This window comes from Dermacentor variabilis, chromosome 8 (genome assembly GCF_050947875.1).
Source record: "Dermacentor variabilis isolate Ectoservices chromosome 8, ASM5094787v1, whole genome shotgun sequence".
Lineage (NCBI taxonomy): Eukaryota > Metazoa > Arthropoda > Arachnida > Ixodida > Ixodidae > Dermacentor > Dermacentor variabilis.
This window is the reverse complement of record NC_134575.1, coordinates 13,464,562-13,476,552: the sequence shown is the minus strand read 5'-3', so window position 1 is coordinate 13,476,552 and position 11,991 is coordinate 13,464,562. Positions and strand designations below refer to the sequence as shown.

At 45.3% G+C, this 11,991-nt stretch overlaps 1 protein-coding gene across 1 annotated transcript; it reads right to left on the bottom strand.

Annotated features, from left to right (window-relative positions):
- Positions 1-1,297: 1,297 nt before the first annotated feature.
- Positions 1,298-8,417, bottom strand: LOC142589667 (uncharacterized). The gene is made up of 3 exons (XM_075701199.1): positions 8,171-8,417; positions 6,844-7,181; positions 1,298-3,750 (listed from the first exon to the last, which is right to left on the bottom strand). The coding sequence occupies exons 2-3, from the start codon at positions 7,107-7,109 to the stop codon at positions 3,705-3,707; spliced, it is 312 nt and encodes a 103-aa protein (XP_075557314.1). The 5' UTR covers positions 7,110-7,181; positions 8,171-8,417; the 3' UTR covers positions 1,298-3,704.
- Between the last annotated feature and the right edge of the window lie 3,574 nt (positions 8,418-11,991).

Below are 11,991 nucleotides of genomic sequence, written 5' to 3'. Positions count from 1 at the left end.
AAATGGAATAGCTTTACGTTACAGCACCCCTTGTTCCCAGAGAAGTGTGCGGAAATCCTGAAATAGATGCTATACCTACATAACATTCGCAGATAGCTAATATGTTTTTAACAAGTACTGTACGATACTCTCTCCAATATTTTCTGCTTTTCTTTTTCTCGAAGATTAATGTCATGCGTTTCTAACGTGACGCAGTACGGGGGCCGAATCGAGGCTACGAAAGGATCGACGCTCCCTTGGTGCCATGACGCTGTCACCGACTCGGAGATGCCTCGACCGGAAGCTCTCGACTGGGCGCGGAGCGTCGAAGGGCCTGCTCGCCTTCTTCCTAGTCGCGATCACGTTGTCGACACTGCTTCTGCAGGCGACCGCTACGCGGATTTGCGAGCCGAACGCATGTGCAACGCGGTGCCTAGGAAGAGGGTTCGACAATGGCATGTGCAGCACCCACCGGGATTATTTGCACAAGGGCCAGGCACTGTGCCGCTGCGCGTACATGCTCGGATCTGCGCCCAAGGTGCATCGACGCGAAATGTTTGAGAAAGCGGCGCACAGGGGCACCTAAACTGGACACGGAAATAGCTCGCAAGTAGCTACAACCGCGAGGTCAAATAAAAGTTTTTGCAGTGACCGTATACTTGGAATGATCCTATATTTATAGGGATAACAGACATCACGCACTGGTGGTTTCAACCACACACAGACAGACAGACAGACAGACAGACAGACAGACAGACAGACAGACAGACAGACAGACAGACAGACAGACAGACAGACAGACAGACAGACAGACAGACAGACAGACAGAAAGACAGACAGACAGACAGACAGACAGACAGACAGACAGACAGACAGACAGACAGACAGACAGACAGACATCCCGCAATTAAAGTGCCTGGAGTGGCCAGTCGCGCTACAATATTGCGTGTATTTGGGGGCTTCTTTCACGCTCGGAAAAACACTTTTATGTAGCACGTATTGAGCAACAGAAAGCTGTATCGCGAGTTTTTCATGTTGCTCTGCAATTTTCTCGCTGACACTTTTCATCAAACCATAATATTCGAGAAGTGTATAAATAATTAGGACTAATCATGTAATTATAAGCGGAATGCAAAAAAAATACTATGAGTATCTCCAAGCGACGGCTAACAACGTTACCTTGGTTCTGTCCAGAGACATGGCATTTGAATATCTTTCTTTAAATCATGGTGTACGATCGTTGGGACACCCAGTATACATTCGTCACTTTGTCGTGACGGTGAATAATAAGAATATGGCACAACGGCTAATCCCAAGACTAACTCTTTATTGGGCGATCCTGCGCATACAGACAGCAGTTACGCTCGTACAGAACGATATATTGACGAGCACGCGCGTCGATCGTCGAAATATGATTCTCCGTGTCAGGCGCGTCGGCTATTTGTGCACCACACTCGGCGAAGATTCCAGCGTAATCGCTGGTGCTCGCACTTGTTCATTCTAGAATGAACAACCCTATTCGCGTCGCGCGTGCGGTCTGATCAAGCGACGTTCGGCGACAACACAGGCAACAAATAGAACCGGCGATGTCATTCGAGAAAGTTCCAATGCATGCAGGCGCCTCTTGCGCTGAGCGAAACTTTTTGGTAGCAAGTGAAAAGCGGCCCCCGGAAAAAGAATAAACAAATGATAAACAATGTACGCGAGACCCCGGACACGAGACCTCACATGCACATAGACAATCAAAACTTGTACTGCTAATCAATAATCCAAACGCAGGCAATGAGTATGACAAAATAAAGCAAAACAGTCCACTGAAAAAAAAGCGCCTATCTAACGTGACATAACAGGACAGATTGCGTGAGGAAACGGGGCTAGAATTTAGCAGCGAGCTCATAGTTTAAGCGTCCATCTGACGCGGTGCGGTGGTGCCGGTTCGCCAGTAGAGTTTGGCGCCTCTGGTTCCTGTCGATGTAGAGGCTTGGTTGACGTCATCGGCCGGCGGAGTTGGCGATGACGACGCGATGACGCCTCGCCTCGCGCTAGGTTGCGGGCCGGCGTCTTTCTCTGCGGGCCTCGTAGCGACCGCGCGATCCGAAGTCGAACGCGTCTCGCCTCCATCTGCCGCCCTCGGAACTGCGGCCACGCGACGCCCGGCCGGGATGCGGTGTTTCCATCTTTCGCATGGTTCTTCGCCAGAAGCCCTGTGCAGAAGCACCTTTGTTTCGGCCTTTCTTGTTGAGGTTTGGCTGTCTGCGAATGGTCGTCACAAGTCCGTCTGGTCGCCCGCTGCCTCGTCGTCTGGTCGCCCGATGGTCACCGTGGCTGCTGCTAGGTGGGGCAGTAACCAGTGTCTCGCGGGGAAACACCCCAGTCACTACAGAGACTCACCTCCTGCAGTCAACCTAACCACGCAATCTTTTTCTTTTCATTGTATCTATCCGAAACAGATAATGTGAGACACATGCGTCAAGTGCATGCAGTCGTCAGCAAAGTGAAAGAGAATACCGAATTTGCTTTCAAGCGGGCGGATTTGCACCTGTCATGTTCGTATGTAACAAGTAGCTTTTCCGCCGTTTTGTGCCATCTTTGTGTTATACGTAATACGCTGGCACGATATGCGACACTTTAAGCATGCTTCTTATAGACGCAACTTTTCAGTGGTATTACCGTACACATGTCGGAATATCGGCGTTTTAGCATGCCTCTATTGAGTCTGTAAAATTATTGCTGCAATGAAGAAATGCGCTTAAGCCTTCCGCATCACTGGCGCTATAATTCTGTGGCGCCATCTCCTTGGGCGAAATCAAGCCACCCTTCTGGTCTCTCTAGGCGTAATGTCGTCAAAACAAGCCTGCTTATCTCAATAATGAGGACGAAACAGCACTGCTACTTGGTCCTCGGCGTGAGTTGAGACTGAGCGATGGCTCATTTTACCATTTATTTATTTTTTGACGAAGAAAAGCACGTGCACGTAGCCAGGGCAAATTCAGATCGACGAATACTGTGTGGGCGCCGACATGCTGCTGCAAGATAATGGCGACCTGCGGTCTAACTAGATTTACGGTAACACGTGTTTAGTCACAAGAAAGTAATCCGTCTGCTTCCTTTCATATTGCTCGACGGGGCAGAAAAGGATCTAATGCAGCTAAAGTTACTACTACAAGCCCAGACATAACAAACATGACAGTTCAGTTCAATCCAGCCCAGAAACTTAAGTGGGATAAGCGTACACACTTCATCCCCAAATGATAACACTCCGATTGGATATCATATTTGGTTATAAAAGTTCTCCATACGCAGTACTCTTCAACTGAAATGCAGTACTGAAGGAAGAATCGATTCGCAATTCAGACCTATACTAAGCGTCGTTCTCATAGGGCTGTACTGCTGTATTCATGGCCAAAGTGCGTAAGGCAGTTCGTAAAACGCCACCGAAGCTGGTAGATAGCTGTTACGTTGCCACTGGAATTTCTGCCGTATCGCGTTTGCCCTCGCCGCCGCTCTCGGAGGCCCATTGTTGCCTGATCGTAAGCGATGTGGGTCGCCGCTATCGTTAGATCACTTCAAGCTTGCGGCAGCGAGGAAACCAGTGATAAGTGCGTGTCCGACCCACTTTATCTGGTAATATCAAGAACGTTTGACAGTAAATAGATATTATAATAACCAGGCTTCTTTTTTTTCTTCTTCTTTTTTAACGCAGAAACATCGCCCTCAGGCTTGGCCTAACGCCGTGGCATAACCAGTCGAGACGGATGCCGACCAGAAAACCTGCAAACGAGAGTCAGAAGATGCACAGGTGAATGGAAGTTTGCACTTAACGAAATAAAAACACACTGACTTCAGAAGTAGTGTCTGGTCCAACGTTAGTCAGGTCAGTGCTATGCAAAAAAGATTGTAAACTAGGGATGTACGAATATCCGAAACTGTCGAATAACGAATCGAACACTGTCCTGTTCGATTCGTAGATCGGATCGAACAGTCAATATTCGAAAATGCGAATTTCTTTTTAATGCATTTTGAATATTTCAAAACGTCAACTGTGCCCAAATAAACATAAAACTGGAGCAAAATTACGGTAAATCTTCACCCTCGCGGTGACAGTATGAACATAAAACACGACGGAATATCGCAAATCAGTTCTGCGGAATCCTGCAATGTGGAGGAAGTATTCATGAAAGTTATCATCCACCCGAATGTAGCACGAAGCTACAAAGAAAACCCGTACGGGTTTCTCAGAAATAACGCTTCACAGTTGAGGAAAGAATTCGTCCTAGTCCGGAACCAGGACGAATTTTTGCTCAACTGCGCTCACTTTGGGCGACCCTGCTAAATTTTTTTTTTTTTAGCAGCATGTCATTTGTCGGTCAACTGAAGTGCAACAAGGCAAGACAAATTGTTCAAGTCGTTTGGCCAGAAGAGCTCACAAATGTGTTTGTTGTGAGCATAGAGTTACTGTAACAACTGTGGAGGAAATGCTGAGAGAAAAAAGTGGTATAACCACAATGACGCCGCTAGGAATAATCAAAACATGATGCAACAACAAGCATTTACACGTATCACGTACGTGTGGACAATGTGTAAAGTTCATTCTGTACATTTTCGAGATAGATCCGACGGGTATTTAAAAAAAATTTGCGTGTTAAAATTTACGATGCTTAAAAGGATGCGTCGGCAGGCACATGAACCAGATGGCACCACCACAATGACTCAGGATCAGTCAGGTGCCGATCGCGCGTTTCCTTTGAATCGCATCTCATCGTTTGCCAGCATAGCATTAAAGCTGGTTTCTCTCTCTCACATCTTCTGCGCCTGAGCACCGGCACACAGTAGCAACATGGGAGGGCCTTCGCGGTTACCGATTTCGATGCATGGGCGCTATGAAGTGCTTTTCCTCTACAGCTGGTTATATTAACTCTATGGCTGTGGGCATCAGAGACCATTAGGGAAAAAAAAAGAAGAGAACTAAGGCGAGAAATGTAGGAAATAAACTCAGTTGCTGGATGTCGCTCATGCCATCATGCTCGCTTGCTACGTTTACTGTCTCCGTGCTTTCTCATCAATATTTCTTAAAGGTGCGCCGACATGACATTCTTGCTTTATGACTGTATTTAAGTATATGAAGATTCAAGCGGTTTAAGCCCTTCAAAAATCGTGGCAAGTGTCAGAGGGCCCTAAATAATTCCCAGTCAGCATGAGAATGATAGGCATTACATGAATTTGCCTAAACTTCGCCGTTATGGGTTTAAATGGCTTCGCGGCATCACAAAGTGATCCTCTTCAAGTAAGTATTGCGTTATAAATAATGAAAAGAAGCTTATCACAATTGTCCGATATTAAAACCATTACGCCCGAACACATTTATTTTCTTTCATGGTAATTATTGTATCATGTTTATGCAAGAATCATACTATACGCGAGAAATGTGCAAGCACTAGCCAACACGTCTCGTATTCATGGCCTAGGAAGGACGTATAAATGACATTGAGCATATAATGCACCACACAAAAACTGCAACTAGCTTTGAACTCTAAAAAGTGGCAATGGCAAGCAATGTATCAGGAGATAGTACCAGTACAATTGCTGAACCCGTTGTTTCGTCGAAATTTTCTGTATTCTCAAATGATTGAACACTGGAAGGACAAGTACGACTTTACACGTTTTCAACCGGTCTGGTTCGCCAAGGACTCATGGACAAGCGGAACTTCTGCAATTAGCAAAGATTACTGCTACCTTCTATATCAAAAAAGTGTAAATTGCTTTTGAAATTTAAGCCAGTTCAGGCCCCGATGAATCGTAATAAACGCAGCCACAAGAATGTCTGGAGCCCCAAGCACTATGATCAGACAAATGGATGCACTACCCATCATTCCCATGGTGGCCGAACGATCGCAGCGCCCGAGTTCTCTCTAGTGATTGTAGCAAACTCTATGGATGGATGAATGCTTACGTCATGATACGCTTGCTCGTTCGATTCCGGCAATCGCTGCGACTGCTACAAGTGGGCGTATTTTGAGCCATAAATAATGCGCGCAGCACTCTTGTTTGATCTTTTTTTGTGTGTGAGCAACATGATTATACCAAGTCGTATTACGATTTATTTCATTTATTTTAGCCTCAGAGCCTTTCAACATTACAGAGAGAGAGGACGGGCAAGTTAGCAATACAACACAAATATACATAAATACGGTATAAAACTTTCCGTTGAAAATCGCAGTGAAAGGCTGGAAGAAATAAACACAATACTATTACAAGTGCAATGCAACAATAACAATGATAATATAAACACGGATTATTACAAGTGTTACTCAATTACAATAAAATGTAGTATAAAGCAAGAAAGGAAGCCAAATTAAAATTATTAAATTTTTTAGAGCTACAGGAGCAAAGAAAACATTTCTTCGAATGTAACCAAGACTGCAGCTAGTTTTTGGGATGGCTGAATGTGCTTGTAACTGTCACGCTAAGTCAAAAGAGATGTGTATTCCTAAATATTTACATGACTATACTGTGTCAAAACCACGTTACGAATTGACACAGTATGCCAGCAAATTTAGCTATCTGTCACAACGCCATAATAATGTCGATGATGCCAGCTCTATAGCACGCCAAGACGACAATCTAGTATCAAATGAAAATATCTGTTTCTCAACTTTCGTACTTACTAATCTCATCCTTTTACGCGTGAAAAGCGCGTGATATCGTTTATACAACCTTGAAACTACGTGTCAGCTCGTATTCTTAAAATGTCCCAACGTGTTACCAACTAACCCGAGTGTGCCTTCTACGCTAAAGTTATCTCTTCTACATGGACGTACTGTGACTGCCTCTAAACACACTCAATACTTCCATATTTTGTTGTACCTTCCAGGGGCGCCCCTTCGTTTTGGTGGGCGGAACCAAACGTCCGAGCAGTGGCACCTCTTCTCGTTCCTGTACGGCCAGAACTCGAGACACACTCCCGTCAGGTGGCGCCAGGCGACGCAAAGTGTGCGGCAGAATGACTCATTGCACCTGCCTTGCTCGTTCTTTGCAGCTTCCACTATCCCCAACGAGGCCGCTAGCGCCACCACAATAATGACCAGTGTGGTCATGGCGACCGGTGAAGTGGCGAACTCTGGGTGCTTCATCTCATCTACATATCAGCCGTCTTTCCAAGCACTTCCTTTTGGCGTACCCAGTTCCAAAGAGCTGACCTTCGCCTGAAAAGAAAAAATCGAATAAACCATTCGCTGCACTCAAATGCTCCCAGACGCCTTCTTGTAATAAATGCGTCTTGCGACAGATAAGCACGAGGCGTAATGTTACGTCGAAATGCCTGACGCGTACCCATATATTCTCAAGTGCGAGGCGCTATTTTTTGGATCGCGAACGTGAGCAGGGAGACAAGGCTCTCTAGCCTCCGTAGCGCTGATAGCTGTAGATGAAGCGCAGTATAGGTGACTAAGACTGATTTTCTAGACACGTCTTTAGCGATGTCTCTCAGCTACCGCTTGGCGCACCGCACCTCTCTGCCTGTCTCCAGTGTGTTAGAACGCAACAAGTTTCCCCTTATGGGAGGAATGACCTAATCCACCACGACGCTCTTTCGGCTCGACTTGCTAGCGCTCCCGTCATGGTTCGCGTAAACCCGATGGCCGGATTTCAGCCTAACAAGCTGAGTCCACCTGATTTGTCGGTTGTATGTAAACGTAGCTAGTGGTTATAGAAAGACGATACTTGTCTGCCCTTGAAGGCGGGGGGAGGGGGGGGGGTGAATGTATGACACGGGCACAACAATGACGTCACAGTACCACGTATATACCTTGCATGAAGGTTCACATGTCGGGGGTAAAAACAATGTGGAATAGCAAGCCAGAGACACCTTCTATGTCACCGAATTTTCTCTCACTAAGTTTCATTCTCTTGGTCTCTCACATGCCTTGGAGCCATATTTAAGACATTACCTACTGCTTTAAAATTGCAATCTGATTGCCACAACTTGATGGTGCGTGTTGCTGTAGTTCACCTTTACTATGTCTGAATTTTTTTTTGCGGATTCAAGAGAATAGTTAGCAGGTGCTAACGGCTATATGAAATGAAGGCACTGATAGTTACCCGGGTCAAACTTATTTGTAGCAAAGGGCGGATGCTCCTGGCAGATTACAAGGCTTGGCATAATTCTTTGGAAAGTATAATGACAAAAACTCACTCGGTACTAGGTAGAACAGCCATCGGCCTCTTTGCCGCAGAGAATGGCCAGTAGTACATACAACCCCTTGACTTTCAGTCACCCTCTGCTTAATTCTGGCTTAAGGATCATCCGTAATTCTTTGTCCTCTTACACCACCACGACTGAAAAGAAAGAAAAGGAACTAAAACACAATGCGAGCTCTGTTCTTCTGTGTCGGTGTTGAAACGCTCATCTAGTTCCATGGGCTGCGTAACGCTGCCGTCAAGACGTGCAGCTTACGTGTAAAAAAAGAAAAGTGTTTCGAAAGCGGTCGACTTTGAAAGCTCTCCCAGCTGGCACTGAGTATTCATTCTCCGAAAAAGCGCTGAAGACAAAAAAGAAAAATGGTGCATAAAAGTGAGTCCTTACGCAAATCTCAAAGAGCCAGAAATTAGTTAAGCTCGGCATCTGGCGGCGTGGGGATCAACTAAACTTTTCACAGGCGCGTCGCACCACTCCCAATCCTTCGCACAAATTTCTACCGCAAGAACATCTTCTGTTCCTGTTACCACGGTGGTTCATTCGCACGTACTTCTGCGTGGCAGGAGGTGCCGGGATCGTTTTCCAGATCATTCTGACTGTAGCGGAATGCAAAAGCGCACCTGTACCACGCTTTTGAGTGCCTGTTAGGGTAGAGAACACCAGTTGAAAATCATTATTCCGGAAGCTCCCACTATGTATTTTCACATAGCCGTCGACGATGAAGTCTTACAGCGGCTGAAAGATCCAGCGATCCAATTGGCTGCCTTTTCAAAACATTTCGTGGGGTACTTCACGACGACATGCTGCTTCCTTCGGATAAATCCCCTCTTCTTCAAATTGCCATGTAATGTGGCCATTTTCTATCAAAACACTCGCGGTCTTCGTGAATTCCACGCCAGTGTCATTTCATCCTCCTTTCCTATAATTGTAATTACCGAAAATTTTTGGTGCAGTGACATATAACCTTCGGATTTTTTCCCACCTGAGTACAATGTCTCCCGCAGTGACCGAGACTTTAGTGAACCAAAACAAGAAGGTGGTGGTGTATTGATTGGCATTTTGACTTCCCTGAAATGTGTTCGGCGCGTGGATAGTTAAGCCATACGGGAATCTATATGGGTTGAAATCAGCCTAGAGCGCACCGAGAAATTGCTGTGTACACTTTTATGTGCCTCTCAATGTACCTCCTCTAATTTTTCATGAAGGCATTGCATCAATCGAATGCGTATTATCCTCCCACAGTAAATGCAGCCTATACTTGTCCTCGGTGATCTTAATACACCGGGCGTTGATTGGCGCATGCATACACTACACCTCCTCACAGTAACCACTACGTATACAAAGCAAATGCGGCTTCTTGTTCGACTTTCTAGCCCTTAATTCCATTCAACAGCATAATTCGATCACGAATTGTTGTGGTAATGTGTTAGACGTATGCCTTACGAATGCGCAGGATGTACAGGCGTCGCGTTCTGACATTCCTCTCGTTTAAGCCGGCAAGTTTCATCCGCCCCTAGAAATAACAGGCTCCGCGGCCGGGTCTTAGACACAACACTTCCAGCGGTATCACCAGATGTCCAAGCTTTGCTTTCAAGCGTGGTGACTAAGTATGGCCTCTACGACGTCTTTTCCAACCCCGATTAGTCTCAGGTTACTGGCATAGTGGATGCTGAACAGCAGGCTCGCAAAATTATGGAGCTTGTTCTTGATGACATACAGAGATATATCCTCGAGTGCGGACATAAGTGCGCAAGGTGTCCTCATTGGTTCTCGTTTTAACTGATAAATGGTTAGAAGCATAGAAAAGTCGTGCGCACAGAAAAACTAAATGCTCACGAGGTGAAGATTGGGGGCAGCAATGTCGTCTTTTTAGAGCTCGTCGCAAACCTCTCTACAAGCGAGACCGTGATTTGCATGTGACGTTCCTGTAAAAGGGCGCCTCTGAATGGCTGGCTGATGTTTGAAAATAAATCCTAAATCGCTCCAGTAAATACGGAGAGTCCTTTCGTCTGCTTGACTCAAATGGTGCAGAAGCCTCAGTGGTTACTAATTGTTTTTTTTTCTTCTCATTTTTCTTCAATATACAAAACTTCTTATATCAGCGATAGTGCCTGTGAGCAGCAGGCTTCAGTTACGGTGCCTAGTACGGTGTTTTTAGATGAGAAGCTCATCCATGACTTCATTCGACGTTTTAAACCCTCATTGTCTTGTGGTCCAGATGGCATTCCCCCGGCCATTTCAAAAGCTTACGGCAACAAATTTCCGCAAGTATTTACACCTATATTTATTAACTGTCTAAATAGTTCGACCTTTCCCCCCATTTGATAAACTGCTCGTGGTTTCTCTGTAATTAAGTCTGTTTCCTAAACATATAGCTCAAACCGCAGGCCAATGTCGCTCCTCAGTGCCAAACCCAAGATTTTTCAGCTTGCATCGTAGTGTCTTCTGGCGTAAAGAGCTTGTTAACTCCAAACCAACACGGATTTCTCTGTGGTCGCTCAATAGTCACCAATCTTACGAGGTTTATGGCACAGATTTCTGCGTCAATATTCCAGAGGGGACCAGTCGATGCCATATACTGGGACCTCAGCAACGTTTTGATGTGGTCAACCATCCAATGCTCCTTCTCATGTTTATGCGTCATGGTGTTGATGTTTCAATCGTAGCTGTCTTTCGCAGCTACCTTTTGGAGAGATTTTGCAATGTTAGCATCAATGAACAGCCATATTTTGTGTACAAGGCCACTAGCGGTGTCCCTCAAGGCTCCGTATCAGGACTACTCGATCCTCTTCTCGGTATTTGTTAACGCTGTTTCTTCCATTATCCAGAAATCGTCCTTTCTTCAATATGCCGATGACATCAAGATTTTCAAAGATATTCCCATTATTGATGACTGTCAGATTCTTCAGCCTGACCTGGTGTCGTTTGCAGAATGGTGCAAAAATAATGGTCTCAGCCTTAACGCTTCTAATACCCAAATTATAAACTTTACTCGCAAGATCGAAAATGTTTTGTTTTCCTATTCTCTGGACTCTTTTCCGCTTAGTAGGGTTGCTGAGGTCAATGATCTCGATGTACTCTTTAACGCCTCTTTAAGCTTTTCACCTCATCTGAACGCATTGCTATGCGTGGTCTGCGCTCTCTAGGCTCTGTTTACCGCCTCTCACGCGAATTCAAATCTTACACTGTTTTCCTAATGCTGTATCAGGCAATTTGTCCTCCCCAACTCGAATACGCATCGGTGCTAAAAAATGGAACTTCCAAATCCCACAGTGATAGACTAGAAAGAGTACAGAAAAGTTCGTAGCAATTTACACCGTTTTTGCGCGGGCATTGGTCAATCTTGTAGCGCTTGCACTTTACCCTTACTACCGTCCCTTACCTGCCAACGTATTCGTCAAGACCTTCTGTTTCTGTATCAGCTCCTTCGCGGAAACCTTCACTGCGCTGAGCTACTTAATTATGTCACGCCTCGAATTCCGTAGAAATTCACACGGGGAGCATCGACTATTCTTCGTTTCTGCTTGTCACAACAAACATTTTGCTGTGTATAGGTTTAAAAATCTGTATAATACTTATTTCGCTTTTCTTAATATTTTTCATCAGTCGTTTTCCTCGTTCTGTTCACAGCTTCGTATTGTCGTGTGCTAATTTTTCTCCGTATACTAACGTGCTCTCTTTCGCCGTGTGATTTAGTACACTGGCAGCTTGCCTGGTGACATGTCTAACGTCTCAGAAAACTTTTTACTTTCTTTTTCTTTTACACGTACATTCAGTGCTCTTGTTGTATCGCATTTACATGTATTTTACATTAATCA

Coding starts and splice junctions, on each gene's coding strand:
- LOC142589667 (XM_075701199.1), bottom strand. CDS start 7,109: ATGAAGCACCCAGAGTTCGCCACTTCACCGGTCGCCATGACCACACTG. Junction 3,751..6,843: donor CGAAGGGGCGCCCCTGGAAG/GTACAACAAAAT, acceptor TCTCGTTTGCAG/GTTTTCTGGTCGGCATCCGT.